This window comes from Eschrichtius robustus, chromosome 6 (genome assembly GCF_028021215.1).
Source record: "Eschrichtius robustus isolate mEscRob2 chromosome 6, mEscRob2.pri, whole genome shotgun sequence".
NCBI classification, from domain to species: Eukaryota; Metazoa; Chordata; class Mammalia; order Artiodactyla; family Eschrichtiidae; genus Eschrichtius; species Eschrichtius robustus.
In genome coordinates this window covers 80,194,648-80,209,870 of record NC_090829.1, presented here as the reverse complement: position 1 = coordinate 80,209,870, position 15,223 = coordinate 80,194,648, and the positions used below count along the sequence as shown (strand labels likewise).

At 39.1% G+C, this 15,223-nt stretch overlaps 1 protein-coding gene and 2 long non-coding RNA genes across 3 annotated transcripts in view; 2 read left to right on the top strand and 1 right to left on the bottom strand.

Moving 5' to 3' along the window:
* LOC137765728 (uncharacterized) overlaps positions 1-6,482 on the bottom strand; it is a 41,115-nt gene extending 34,633 nt beyond the window's left edge. Inside the window, exon 1 of the long non-coding RNA XR_011074248.1 lies at positions 6,400-6,482. This is a non-coding gene — a long non-coding RNA (uncharacterized lncRNA). The remainder of the gene's footprint in view (positions 1-6,399) is intronic.
* A 67-nt stretch (positions 6,483-6,549) lies between these two features.
* On the top strand, positions 6,550-12,700 carry NDUFB4 (NADH:ubiquinone oxidoreductase subunit B4). The gene is made up of 3 exons (XM_068546666.1): positions 6,550-6,769; positions 11,187-11,333; positions 12,560-12,700. Exons 1-3 carry the CDS (start codon positions 6,590-6,592, stop codon positions 12,620-12,622), a joined length of 390 nt encoding a protein of 129 aa, XP_068402767.1. The 5' UTR covers positions 6,550-6,589; the 3' UTR covers positions 12,623-12,700.
* Positions 12,701-13,940: 1,240 nt separating this feature from the next.
* On the top strand, positions 13,941-14,839 carry LOC137765727 (uncharacterized). The gene is made up of 2 exons (XR_011074247.1): positions 13,941-14,243; positions 14,745-14,839. It is a non-coding gene; the product is annotated as an uncharacterized lncRNA (long non-coding RNA).
* The last annotated feature ends 384 nt before the right edge of the window (positions 14,840-15,223 follow it).

The following is a 15,223-nucleotide window of genomic DNA, read 5'->3' as shown; positions in this document are numbered from 1 at the left end:
ACAAGGGTGTGTTCACTTTGTAATAACTCATTGAACAGCATATGTACGATTAATGCATTTTTCTATATGTAGGTTACATTTCAAAAAAAATGGTGTGTTAAAAACAAAACAAACTGAACAAAAAACTCATCACATATGAAGTCCCAAAGGGCTAATATTATACAAAGTTCTCTGACAATAATTCTGTTAAACTAGAAATTAACATTAAAAAGATAGACAAAACAAAACATCTTTTGCATTTCTAAATAACTAATGAGTTGAGGAAAAAAGCATAATGGAAATTATGAAATACTCAGAGCTACACGACAATGAAAATACTAATAAAAACTTGTGAAGATGTAGCTAAAATGAAAATGTACAGAATTACATGCATAAAAATTATAAAACACATATAAACAAAAATAAATGAGATAAGCATTCTGCTTAAGAAGCTGGAAGAAGAACATTGGAGTACTCTCAAGAAAAATAGAAGAAAAAAGTATAAGAGGAAAAATTACTGATTAGAGATAATTTTAAAAATTAAAAATAGTTTCTTGAAAAGACAAGGTAGACAGAACTCTAGCAGTATTGAGGAAGAAAAACAAGGAGCAATAAATAAACAGTAATAGAAGCAAAAAGAGGATCATAATTATAAAAGACAATGGAGACTGAAAAGATCATAAGATGAGAAACTCTATGGCAATAAGTTTAAAGAAAGATATTTGAGAAAATGTAAATTACAATAAATGATTCCAGAAGAAAACCTGAACAAACCAACAATCATTACAGAAATTGAATTGATAGCCAAAAGTCTCTCTTGAAAAAATATAGAAGACTCAGACAGTTTTATTAGATAATTTACTAAGCTTTCATGAATTATAGTTCCAAAAAAATAAAAGAATTATAGTTCCTGTCTTGTACAAACCGTTTTGGAGAGTTAAAAGAAAAAAAAAGAAGGAAATCTATCCAACTCATTTCGTTTAAATATATTACCAAAAGTACATAAGAACAAAATAAGAAGAGCCAATTCATTTGTGAACATAAATGGTAAAATTCTATAAAAAATGCTCATAAATTTAATTCATCAATATATTGAAAAACACATGACCATGAAGTAGAGTTACTTCCAGAATGCAAAATGACACCACATCAGAAAAACCTACCAAGGTTCTCTGTCTTTTTTAACAAATTAACAGAGAATAAGCATATAGATCAAGAAATGTGGAAATAGCATTTGATCAATTAAACAATCATTCATTATTTTAAAAAACTTTTGGCAATAAATAAAAGGGAATTTTATTAACCTGATAGAGCGCTTCTACCAACCCCACAGCAAACATATTTAATGGTGAACTAACAGAAGATTTCCTATTAGAGCTGGGAAAAAGATAGGAGATTCACTACTTTTACTATTATATTGTCCTGGAGGTCCTGGCTAATGCAATGAGAGAAAAACAGAAGTATAAAACTTGGAACAGAAAAGGCAAGACTGCTATTTTCACAAGATATGACTGACTACACAGAACAATTGAAAAGAATATATAGAAAAGCTAATAGGACTGGTAGAAAGTTCAATAAGGGTACTGGTTCCAAGATCAGCATACCAACATCAATAATATTACCGTATACCAGCAATAACCATTTAGAAAATATAATAGGAAAAATAAACAATTAACAATAGCAATGAAATCTATAATGTAGCAGGAATTAATCTAAAAGAAGAGGCCATAATTCTTTATAGAGAAAGTTACAAAACATGATTGAAGGAAATAAAAGACCTAACTAATGAATGGGAAGATACAATATTATAAGGATGTTTGTTCTCAGGTCAAGCTATAACTTTAGTGCAATTCCAATAAAAATCCCAATGGATTATTTTTTTTCATGGAACTTGATAGCTTAATACTAAAATTCTTCTGAAAGAGAAAAGGAAAAAAAAGTTGCTAAGACAATTGTGAACTATAATAAAACGGAGAGATTTGCCCCATGAAATATCAAGACTTACTAAAAAGCTATGGTAGAAACAAGTAGAAAGTGATGTATGTTTGTAAGAGGCTGTGTAGTCTCAAAGTGTCTTCTGGATACAATCTGCTTCTTAAGATAGTAGTTCTATGTGAGTCTTTTCCAAATATGATAAGCTTTTTTGACCTAGGTGTATCTGTTAGGGATACAGAAAAACAGTTGTATAATCTTATTCATGACTAATTTGGACAGTGCCCAAGTCAAAGAGCCACAGATGAGTTGGATACAATGAAAGTCAACCTCCCATGTAGTGCTTTGGGGCAATCTATATTGAATAGTGTCAAACTGACTCAATAATATCCTTGTTTAAAGGAAGAGTTAACACTAGGTAATAAACAAAGGGAAAGTGGGATCCGTGAGCTTAGGTGAGACTCTGAAAACTCTGGAGTATTTTTCTTATTGTCCCTTGCAACTGCTGTTCGTTTCAATTTTGGAAGACAAGTTCCCAGGGTGGCTATGAGAAAAAAGAGATGACTTTCCTTGCTACCCCCATGTTCCTGGATCTCCTTGCAATTAAATTAATTCACAAAGCACTCTGAGTCTCTTCCTTCAAGACTGACAAACAGGAAGATCCAGGTTTGATGGGATCTGAAGTTTATATAATTTGGGGGAGAAGGAGGGGAGAAAAAATCTTTGAGAAAAAAAGATTCAGTGATGACTAGAAGAACATTCTACAAATTAGCTTCTAGTTCTGTTTATTTCAAACCTTGTTCTCTTCCTCTACCCTCATTACTTCCAGGGCCAGGCTTCACAGGACAAGTTTATATCACAATACAAACTCTCATCCTGAACCTTCATGGCACACTAGGTGATGGCAGTATCCCTGGAAGCCATCCTGTACCTGGATGGCTAGCAATAACTTAACTCCACCTGGCATAGATGTGAATCAAATAAATATATCTTACTAAACCCCAACTTTTGTTGGTAAGATCCCCCAAATATCTAAGGCCACCGCAATACCACCCAACAGCAGAAAAATGTGATAGAAGGGGGAAGTCAGAGAGGAGAGACACAGCAGTCTTAGGCAATTGTGATTCAAACAGCTTAGCTTTACTAATTTTACAAAAACAGAATGACCATGCGAACACATTTTTACGGTCCTTACCAGGGTAGTGGAGAGGGCTCCTGTAAAGAGGGGACCTTTCATTAGCTTGAGAGTATATCCTTTGCTAACATTCAATGTTAGGACAAGATTTTAAAAAATAATAGTAATAGAGAATACTCACTAAATGTCAACTGCTGTTAATCACTGATTAATTAAATCTCTGGGCATTGGGTTTATTTTCAACCCAAAGTGAAGAGTTTATTCCCAAATATACATATGATCCTACTCAATTAAGAGAAGGAATGTTCTTCATATTGTTGCAAGCTGGAACTTATCTGCTTCTTACAGTTTCTGTATTCACCTGTCCATCTTCTGTTCCCTGAAACCCTGCCCCATTTATATAGCTTAACCACCCCTGCACTTCTCTCCTTCTACACTTCACCACTTCATCCCCCCTCTTCCGACCAAGTACAGATACATGTATTTAGTCCCTGTAATCCAATAAATTCTGATAAATTCTATTAGGAGATTTCTTAGAGAAGTAAAAATCTTCAAAACATGAAATATACATTGATGATATGACCACCTGTGAAACTGCTGCTCACTGAAATTATTCCATCTGCTAACCCTAGTGCCTACATTCACCCCATCGAAGTCTTGGTCATCCATTTGGAAATATCCAGTTCTTGAATGCAATAGAAATCTATTGCAAATCTTGCAAAAGATGTGGAATTTCATGAAATTGATGAAAGTGATGTTGGTGAACTGCTAGATCCACATGCAAAGTTCCTAATACAGGGGGATCTTACAGCTGGACCAGGTAGCAAATGAAAAAGAGAAAAATGAATAAGAATGATGATAACATCAGTGTTTCAAAAGGAAATAATCTGGTTTCAAAGGATTAAGAGAGCCTTGGGAAAACTGGACAAAGCCCTCCAGCACTTTTGCAAATATGACCCTGCTGCAAAAAATCAAATGAGTGAAGCATAATGAGCTACATAAAAATAATGTCCCCACAAATTAACACCTGATTTATCAGAATTAGCACACAGTTGTAATTGTGACCTAAAATGTATTAAATACAAGATAAATTCATTTTCATAATTAATTGGTTGTATTGTTTCAAGCTAAAGTCCCAATCAAGTCTTTTTCTTTCACTATAGAATCTAGGTCTCCATCTTAAATAGATTCACTCTAAGATGGCCTTTTCTGGGAAAAGGAAGACCTCTTATATTCATCTCTATGTTCCCCAAACATGCACTATTGTAAGAATCCCTTCAAGAAACTGTAAAAAATACAGACTCCTGGATTCCCCTGAAGACCAATTCTGAATCTACAAGAGCAGAACAAAACCTAGGACTTCATATTTTTAACAGTTATCTGAAGGGATCCGTATGATAATTAAGCAAATGTGGAGGGACTTCCCTGGTGGTGCAGTGGTTAAGAATCCGCCTGCCAACGTAGGGGACACGGGTTCGAGCCCTGGTCAGGGAAGATCCCACATGCCATGGAGCAACTAAGCCCGCGAGCCACAACTACTGAGCCCACATGCCACAACTACTGAAGCCCTCACGCCTCGAGCCCATGCTCTGCAACAAGAGAAGCAACCACAATGAGAAGCCCACGCACCACAACAAAGAGTAGCCCCTGCTCGCCGCAAAACCAGACAAAAACCTGTGTGCACAGCAACGAAGACTCAACACAGCCAAAAATAAATAAATAAATAAATAAATAAATAAATAAATAAATAAATGACTTCATTAAAAAAAAAAAGCAAATGTGGAGATAATCCCCTTAACTCATCCAAAACGAAATGATGTTTCTTCTCTCTGTCTCTCTCTCTCCCTCTCTTAACCTTAAAAAGTCTTTTTTTTTTTAACTTTGTCAGTGGCTTGTACTCAATGTACTCTTCTTTTTTCTTTTCTTTTTTTTTTCACATGCCCTTCTTCCTAGATCAGCGTCTAATCTGTTAACAAAAGGTTGTTGAAACTATCAAGGTAGTCTTTAGAATTTTCAACCTGCTCCTGCTTTTCATTTTATTTTCTTAATATGTTTAAACACCTCAGAAAAAAACAGAACTTTTTCCCCCCTGCTCCTTTAAAATGGAGTGTGAGTGATTTGTCTCAAGTTTCTTTTTTTCTACATTCCCTCAGCCTGCATTCTCCTGAGCTCACTTTGCTCTATATTCATTTGATCATTAAACTGCTTTGCAAATATTATCATATTCTGTCTGTTCTTTCTGTACTGCCTGATTGTCAGCTTCTCAGAGACAAACATCTTGGCCTTCATTTCTTCTGTGTTTCCCCCACTGAGCCTAGAAGATTGACTAAGACTGACTAGTGTGCAGTGTGCTTCATGCGGCGAGTGCTTAATAAATATTTTAAAACAGTATTAAAATGTTGAGTAAATTTGACAGCAGTGCTACTCCTCATCACTTCAAGTGCCAACACTTTCTAGGCCCCTTCTCTGCCTAGTAACCATTTCCCAGCGTACCTACATGTCCCCAGACGCTTCACCCAAGCTGATCCAGCATTCCCTGCCTGAGTTATGGAAATACTGTTTACATGTTTTCCCCTAAGGAGTATCTGACTGGTACCCAAAGACCCTGCCATACAATTTGAAGTTGCCCTTTTTCTGTGGTGATAGTGGGGAGAGGAGAAGGACAGTAGGGGTGGAGAACGTTTCCTTTTAGGTTACCCTCCTTGTTTCCCCAAATCATCTTTCGCAGCAAGACACAATGCCCTTATGCTTATTTTCGTATCTCTAAGGATGTTTTTTTATTCTTAGCACCTGAAGAGTGCTAGGGATTTTACATAAGAGGTTTTAGTATTTTAACTAAGATATTGTTTCTTTGCGAGGTTTATTCAATACCATTTTTTTCTGACCTATAGTCAGGCAGGGAACACTTCTAACATCATTCTCCTATTAAACATTATTTCATGCCAATGAAAAATACTCTTCTGCTTATGTTGTATGGATCTAATATGGTAACGCACAGAAAAGCTAATTTTCTTTTTCTTGGAAGAGAAATTGTGCTTTGCAAAGTATGTTGGCATCTATTAATTATTTATTTTAATCCTCACAACAGTTTTGCTACGTGGATAGAATAGGGGTCATTATCTCCAGGATAAGGAAGAGGAAACTCCGAGAAGTTAAGTGACTTGTCGCAAGTCACAGAGATGAACCCACACTGAATCAGAATTCCACAGTCAATCCCATTTTCAGTCTCTGCCAGCTCAACTTCACATAATAAGTTCTGTATGTCAGTAGAGATACGGCTGCTAGGAAGGAGCAACAAGCGATAGATTTGGAGGGTGGTAGGGGAAGGGGGGTGGGGAAGGCGAGGAAAGTACCTTGCGCCTGCGCAGATCGCCACTAGGGGGCCAAGACCGTGAGGAAGGTTGAGGAAAGAGGCTGAACTTCTTGCTAAACTCCATCTTCAACCTCTGGCTGACGCGCAGGCGCACTGCCTCGGGACGAAGGTCAGACTGAAGAGGGCGGGCTTCGGCCCGCGCAGGCGCAGTTGTGCGCCGGGTCGCCAAGATGTCGTTCCCCAAGTACAAGCCGTCGCGCCTGGCCACCCTGCCCACTACCCTCGACCCAGCTGAATACAACATATCTCCGGAAACCCGGAAGGCACAAGCCGAGCGTTTGGCTATAAGATCCCGGCTTAAACGGGAGTATCTGCTTCAGTACAACGACCCCAGCCGTCGTGGGGTCATCGTGAGTGAGGGGCCAGCGGGTGGGAATCGAGGGGCCAGAGTCGGGACGGTCCCGTCGGGCTGGGCAGCTCAGACCTGACAAGGGGGATCACGCCGCGGGGCGGTCACCGTTCCCGAAGAGTATTTTAGACACGGATCCTCTTCCAGGCCCAGAGAGCAGGCCAGTTCATTAGCCCTTTGACCTTGGGCAGAGAGCTCGGTGGTCAAGAGGACGGGTTCTGGATTCACACCAGGCTGGGTTTGAGCCTCGGCTTGATCACTTCCCGCCTGAGTGATTTTGAAAAAGTTGTTCAACTCTGCTGCTTAGCCTCGGTTTTCCTGTCTGAAAAATGGGGATAATATAGTAATTCCTATCTTATGAGGCTGTTAGGAGGATTAAATGAGATAAGGCACGTGACCGGCCAGCACAGTGCCTGACTTGTGATGAGTGTTCAGGAAATGTGGGGGGTGTGTGTGTATTTTTTTTAAAGATGTTTTCCACTTTTCAGTTCACAATTATAGCAATACTGCTCTCTTTTGAAGGGTATATAGTGATTTTTCGGTTTATATCTTTTAAAGACCCAAACACCCTACAGCTTGCTGAAGCTTTGGGCTTTGGAGTCAAACGCCGAGGCAGTATGTACTAGCAAACTATATGACTTTGTGCAATATCCCTAACCCTTCTGAACCTTAGTTTTCTAATTTTCATATATGGAAATGGTAGTACATTCTTTATAGAATCGTTGTGAGGTTAAATGAGATAGTCTGTATAACATTCCCGGCACATAATACATGCCCAGTAAACTGATAGCTATTATTATTTAAGAAGTGTGCTTTTAGATTAAAAAAGAAAAAAGACTTCCCAGCAGTTGCATTGGTGTTCCGCAGGAATTTTAGGAAGTTGTGAGAATTGAAAGAAATTTACAATGTGCCAGGCACTATTGAAACTCTTTCTGAATGATATTCAAATATCACAGCTATTCAAAGAGTTAAGCTCTATTACTATCCCCATTTTACAGATGAGAAAGACTACATGGGAAGGACAAGTATGTCATAGAGTGATATACGTTAGCAAGTGCTAGAGCAGAATTTGCACCGTAGTCTGTGTAACCCAAAGCATCTCTTAACCATTTGGCTATATTGTCTTCAGCCAGAACCTCATTTACTTGGGAGAAGGTGAGGACAGAGACATTGATTATATACATACTCACACGGTTGGGTTTGATGTGCCAGATAGTAAGATGTAGTAAAAAAAAAAAAAAAAAAAAAAAAAAATGAGACTTTGAGTCAGACAGAGCTGAGGTTTAAACTCCAGATTTTCTTTTTTCCAGTTCTGTGACCCAGGGCAGTTATAGTTTTGCTGTGTAAAACAGGTTTTACACCAGCCTCACTGGTTGTTCTGTTAAGTAAATGAGGGCCTGACAGTTATATATTGAGCAATACATGGAAATTCTTTGCCTAATGTCTAAGAATGATTGATTTAGGGAATAAATAATTGCTCAGGATCTGTTATGTACCATGTCCTCTTTTAGATACTGCGGTAACAGTGGAGAACAAAACAGGCAAAGACTCCTGTCCTCATAAAGCTTTCTTTCCAGAGGGAAGACAAGTAATAAGTTAAAAAATTAAATCATTTAGTCTGTTAGGTAATGGGAAGTGATAAGAAGAAAAATAAAGCAAGGAAGGGGATTAGGAGTGTGTGTATGTAGTAGGAAGGGAGAGCAGCTGCAGTTTTAGAAAGGCACAGGAAAGGCCTCACTTGGAAGGTGACATTGAAGTTCTCTGAGAAGTGAGGGGAGGGAGCTAGCCATTCAGCTCTCTGGGAAAGTAACGTTTTAGTCAGAGGGGACAGCAAATACGAGGGTCCTTCGACAGGAGTGTGCCTTGTTAATCCCCAAAATACTGAAGAGACCATTGTGACTAACATGGAGAAAGGTGAGGGCAGAGTAGGAAGAGATGAGATGGGAAAGTTACCTGGGACTAGATCACACCAAGCCTCATAGGCCATTGAAAGGACTTTTCTGAGTCGGGTGTCCCATAATCAGGACTTACATTTTAACAACATCTCTGGCTGCTTAGTAGAAAAGAGACTCTGGGGGAGCAAAAGCAGGAGCAGGGAGACTAGTTAGGAGCCTTTTACAGTAATCTAATTTCTTAGTTGATGGTGGCTACAAGTGTGATGGCAGTGGAGTTGGTAAGAAGTGGTCCGTTCTGGTTATGTATTGAAAGTAGAGCCAATTAGGTTAGCTGGCAGATTGGTTATGTGGTGTAAGAGAAAGAGAGGACTCAAGGATAACTCCAAGGTTTTTGACTGAAGTGAAGAATGAAGTTGCCTTTTACCAAGATAGGGAAGAGTGTGAAAGGATCACGGATGAAGGTGGAATCGCATATTGGCAAATCAGTTTGGGATACATCATATTTGGCATCACATTTGCCAATTAGACAATATGTCAGCATTAAGCAGGGAGTGGGATATTATGTCTGCAGTTCAGGGTAGAGGTCTAGGGCTGGAGGCATAGTTTTGGGGAGTCATCAGCCTATAGGTGGATATTTAAAACCATGTGACTAGAGATTATCAAGGGAGTGAATGTAGATAGGAAAGACCCACAGGGTCTGAGGTCCTATATTAAGAGACTGGGGAGATAAGGAGGAAGAGAGCAAAAGAGACTAAGAGGGAATGGCCAGAGAGTTAGGAGGAAAGCCAAGCTGGTGTGTGCCCTTGAAGCCAAGTGAAGAAATGATTTCAAGAAGTGGTGTTCATGGGCTTCCCTGGTGGTGCAGTGGTTGAGAACCTGCCTGCCAACGCAGGGGACACGGGTTCGAGCCCTGGTCTGGGAAGATCCCACATGCCGTGGAGCAACTAAGCCCATGCACCACAACTACTGAGCCCATGCGCCATAACTACTGAGGCCCAAGCGCCTAGAGCCCATGTTCCGCAACAAGAGAAACCACCGCAATGAGAAGCCCACGCACTGCAACCAAGAGTGGCCCCCGCTCGCCGCAACTAGAGAAAGCCCGCGCCCAGCAACAAAGCCCGCGCCCAGCAACAAAGACCCAATGCAGCCAAAAATAAATAAATAAAATAAATTAAAAAAAAAAAAAAGAAGTGGTGTTCACCACGTCACATGCTGCTGATAGTCCTTTGGACGTGGAGTGGTGTCAGAGAAGGAGAACTGTCTCCCACGGCAGGTGTTTTGGAACCTCTTTCAACAACAGTACCTTGTTCAATGAACTATGGTCATGGAGCTATTGGTATTTTTATGAAATGAAATGTCTGTTTCTGGAAGACAGATCTGGCAGATATTAGGTGTAGAGAGGTGACTGGTAGAGAATTCTGGCATGAGAGAGTCATTCAAATGCATTAATAGCAGGAAGGGATAGATACAAGAATAGATAGATGTATTTATCCTTTCAGGTATAGAGCTCAAATGTCCCCTTGAACCTGTATCTTGTGTCTTCACCTTCTTTACTGTCTCTGCAAAGAGTTTGACAAACAGTTTGGTTTAAAATGTTATTGTGAAAGATCCAGTTTAATTATTTATGTCCTACCAATCATGACTTCTTGGCGTTGGTTAAGACCTTGAATGTTCTCCTCACAGCTTAGTATTAAAGTTTTAAAGCTGATTTCATTTGCTTATTTTTATCTATCAGTTAACTGGAGCAAATAATTTTGTAAAATCATTAGGGTATTTAGCTAATTAAATTTAATTACATATTTGGGGTAGATTTGCTATTCTTACATAGTTATTCTAGTATAAATATATTAAAATTGACAGTTACTTTTTTTCTTAACCAAGACAATCTGATTATTTTTCTTTAACAACCTTGTCCTTTCAAAAAAGTATTTTAATAATGTGAAATGTAATAATTTTGCTCTTAAAATACCAGCGAAGTCAGCTTAAAAAATGTAAAGTTCAGAGTTAGCCTACCTCTGACTTCCTCTTCCTGCAGTTTATTTGTAGCCTGGAAAGACCAGTGTGGGCATAGCATTAGAAAAGGTCCTGGAAACAAAGTTCACAGTATGATAGAGCATATGAAATCTGTTTGTCCTCATTGGATATACTGTGTGGTTCTGTTCGTCATACTTCGAGAAAGACAGTGAAGCCAAAAACAATCCAGAAAAGAATAGAAAAAAATGATTTTAAGAAAAGTGCCTTCTCTGACAGCTTAAAATGACTAGGATTCTTAAATCTTAAATAAATAGGAAGCTGAAGGATGATATGAGTCTTTTAAATTCTGAACAGGATCATCAGAGAATTATTCAACAAATACTGGAAATGAAAGATCTTCGTTGAAGCTATTTAGGAATATTCAGGGTATACCCTTAACTGTAGAAGAGAACAAAGGGCATCTCTTGTGCTTCTCCACAAAAGTCCTGATGAGATTGTTTCTTAGTGTAGAACTTAATTTCCTGTATCTTTTGTTTTCATTCATTTTAGGAAGATCCTGCCTTGATTCGTTGGACCTATGCAAGATCAGCAAATGTCTATCCCAATTTCAGACCCACTCCCAAGACCTCACTTTTAGGAGCTCTGTTTGGAATTGGGCCCCTCCTCTTCTGGTATTATGTTTTCAAAACCGACAGAGTAAGTATTAGGACCTTGTGTTCGGTATCTGTGTGATAGGTTCCCTCTGTGCTGGCTGCAGCCCTCTCTCTTGACAATTCCCATCTTGTCTTTCTGCTCTTCCTTCAGTTCCTCTTTTATCTTTATTCCTTTCCAACTGAGTTAAAACAGGAAGTTTCAACTATATGTTTAGTTTTATTGCTTTATTGTTTCATCTCATATAGAAATATACTTTCTTATAAACTACGATTGCCTCTGGGTCTTTCAAATTTAATGGCTACTCTAGAATTTAAAGTAATGAATTGGTCACTTTAAATATCTAAGACTTGAACTTAGCTCATGAAAGAGTTTTCCTGTTGTGTTTTATTATTTTTATTTATTTTTGTTTTCCTGATGTGTTTTAGATTAGGTAAGGAAATTATAATGTGTATATTAAGCAAGAGAATATAGAAATAACTTAAAAAGTTAATTTCTTTTTTCTCATTAGATGTGCAGAAGTTAAACTTTTCTATTCTGATTAATCTTTAGGTGTTATCTTTGCAAATTTTTATATCTAGTTTATTTTGTTTGCTTTTAAAAGAGATGTTTATTGGGTTAAGTATTAGCAGAATACATATATCACTTAGTATGCTCCCTGTCTGCATGAATTCCAGTGATGTTGGTCACATTTTGTGAATTAATGTTAAAATATATTAATACTCCAACAACAGAAAAGCCAAAGCAGCCTGTGGTGGGGCTCACTGCCATCAGAGGCCTGGGTATGTGACTGCACAGAAAGCCAAGCTAATCTTTGACACTAGACCACTCTGATACTAGGTCCCCAACCCCAGCCCCCAGGCCTCATGTTCCCATCTACACTGGAGCCCACCGATGTAGCTCTGCCTTAAACTGGCCAGTCCACTCTCCTGGAGTGTATATATTTTGATTATCTGATAAATTATTGCTTAACAGAAAGGTAGGCCACACTTACTTAGAAGGTATTTACATTTTGCTTTCAGTGTATGCTATTTAGTGGGATAATATAATTCTACTTACTAAAATATAGGTGTTTTTCAATAGGAGTGTTTTCTTATGGTCCCTTTATTTCTTCAGATTATTACTTCCTCACTCATACTCTGTAGGCTTTAGACAATAGGGGATTGTAATTAGGCTGGGAGTGTTTCATTCCTGTTTTTCAGAGCTATACCGTGAATTGTGCCAGAATGCATTGTTTTTAATGTACTTTTTTTTTTTTTCTATCTATACAGGATAGGAAAGAAAAACTTATCCGGGAAGGAAAATTGGATCGAACATTTAACATCTCATATTAAGTCTGGCAATGATGACTATATGTACTGTTGTTTAAATGAATCTATTAATCATTAAAAAGTTTTTCTTTCTTAATATTACTTTGATTCAACAAACATTTGCTGGACATTGTAGAATCCCTACTTTGTAAGAATTCACAATTTAATGAAGAAACAGATTCATGTTCATTCATTCAGTCATTCAACAAATGAGTGTCTGCTATGAGCCAGGCATTGTGCTATTGTGCTTAGATTATAGCAGTCAACAGGACGACTTAGGCCCTGTGCTTAAGGAGTACACACTCTAACAACTGTTTATTCAACAGTTATTATTTGAGTGCTTATTACTACTTAAAACCTAAGCTGTCGTCTGGCTCCAGCCCCAGTGGTAAATGCAGCAGAACAGTTACAACCTTGTGGTTTAAAAAAAAAAAGATAGCGATTCAGGAAAGTGATGCTGGCAAGCTGATGAAGAAGCAGTTCTGTCTAGGGAGATGGCATTTGATTTAGGCTCTGGAGATCACAGGGGCTGACAGAGCAGAATAGGAGCACAAAAGGGCAAGGTGTGTTGGCTATGGCTAGATTGGGGGCCACTGCTGGGTGAGAAGACAGGGAGGGTGGAGGCCATGCTGAAGAACAGGTAAAATGGTATAGAGCATGGGCTTTGAAGGTCAGATCTGGTCTAGAATCTTAGCTTGAGTTTACCAGGCCCCCCTTTCATCATCTATGGCATGGAGATAGTAATGCCTACTACCTCATAAGGTCATAAAGATGAAAATGAAGTAACAGAGTATTGCTCAATAAAAGCTACCCCATGCTTTGTAGTTTAGTCTTGAAACAGTAGGGTGACAATTTCATCTATGAAGACAAAGTAAAATCAAGTGCTATAGGAAGAACAGCATGCTCTGTGGGGCTGGCTTACATGAGTATATTGCTTTTAACTTTCAAAGCATATTCACAACTATTGTCTCATTTGATCCTTGTATGAGCCTGGAGTACCCCAAAATGCAGAGCCTGAGAGAAAAGCTTGTATGTAGATAGTTTATGTTAGGAAGTGATCTGAAAGAACAGGTGGGAGACTGCTCAGAGTGAAACAGGCTGAGGGAAAACCCAATGCTGTATAGCATTTTACCTGTGTTCTTCAGCATGGCCTCCACCCTCCCTGTCTTCTCACCCAACAGTGGCCCCCATTCTAGCCGTAGCCAACACACCTTGCCCTTTTGTGCTCCTATTCTCTGTCAGCCCCTGTGATCTTCAGAGCCCAAACTGTGCTCTTGGCCCGTTGCCTCTGGGGTAATGGGCTTAATTCCTATAGGGGCCTTCTGAGGAGCTCTGTGGAATGGACACAGAATTTTACCCCCAGACACGGAAAAAGTGAATATTTACGTACTAGCTCTTCTCCCTCTTGGTCCAGAGTTATCTCATGCAGTTAATTCCCTTGTACTCCCAGGTATGGGCATGCCTCAGACTGGCTGACTGGGTTCTTACTGGCATCTCGTGGAGGAGGAAGCATAGGGCAGAAAGCAGGTGGTGTGCTGTGCAGCTGAGGTGAAGTATTGTCAGGTCACACCTGCAGGCAAATGAGAGCTGCAGCAGCAACTGGAGTAAAAAGATGGACTGAGAGGAAGTGAGGCACGTGCAAGAGGTATACTATCTCCTCATCCACTCCATGTACTGCTTGGGTCTGTGCACACGTTGAATCTAATCTGCAATGTATCATTCAGGGTGGTAGTCAGGTACAGTCTCTAACAGGAGGGTTAGTGGAACAAGCTACAGTCTACACAGCTGTGACTGGTCTGAGGCCCTAGCTGATAATCTTCATTTCCCCCCACTGTAGATTTCCCTTCTCTTGGCCATAACTTTTGCAGATCTAGGTTGCTTGCCTGAGTCACCAGGACCTTCATTTCCAAAGGCCAGAACCTTAGTTACTCTAGCATCATCAGATGCTTTGTTGCAGCAACTGCCTGTTTACAGTTATCACTGGACATGAAAGCTCCAAGATAAGCCAGTGAATCCCTTGGGTGCCAGGCATAGCCCTTTCTGCCCCCGTTGTGTAGCAGCAGCCCTAGCTCCTTGTAATCAAGGTCACTTAGTGCTGCCAGTGTGAAAACCTTTTTTTTTTTTCTTTTTGTCTGCTGTTTCCCAGGTACAAGAAGACCCAAATGGCCAGGAGATAGTCATAGCTTCAAATTAAAGTGAAATCCTGTTATACTGTGATTTATAATAAATATATATTCGGTCTTTGTTTCTGGCACAAAGCTTCTAAAACCCTTGGGATTTCCTCAGTGATGAAACAGATAAAGGTATCTTTTGTTACATTAATGAGGTGAGTTTTGGGCCACACCTAAGGATGGGGGCTGGCTGCCTGGAGAACCAACCATGTGATTAGAGAGTTGGAACTTTCAGTCCCACCCCTGCTTAACCTTTATCTCCCTGCTCTGCTACTTACTGGTGAAGTGACCTGGAATGTATTTAAATTCTGTGTTTCCTTATCTTTAAAATGGATAAACTAGTAAAACTTACATTGTTATTAAACTCATTGTTTAATGAGTTATTACTTACAAAATATTTAGAACAGTGGCATACATTCAGGTCTCAGTGAGTGTTTACTATTATTATTTTTTT

What these genes read in the sequence shown, in the direction of transcription:
- NDUFB4 (XM_068546666.1), top strand. Translation starts at nt 6,590, where the DNA reads ATGTCGTTCCCCAAGTACAAGCCGTCGCGCCTGGCCACCCTGCCCACT. An exon ending in CCAGCCGTCGTGGGGTCATC is followed by an intron (nt 6,770 to 11,186) that starts GTGAGTGAGGGG and finishes CATTCATTTTAG; the next exon opens with GAAGATCCTGCCTTGATTCG. An exon ending in ATGTTTTCAAAACCGACAGA is followed by an intron (nt 11,334 to 12,559) that starts GTAAGTATTAGG and finishes CTATCTATACAG; the next exon opens with GATAGGAAAGAAAAACTTAT.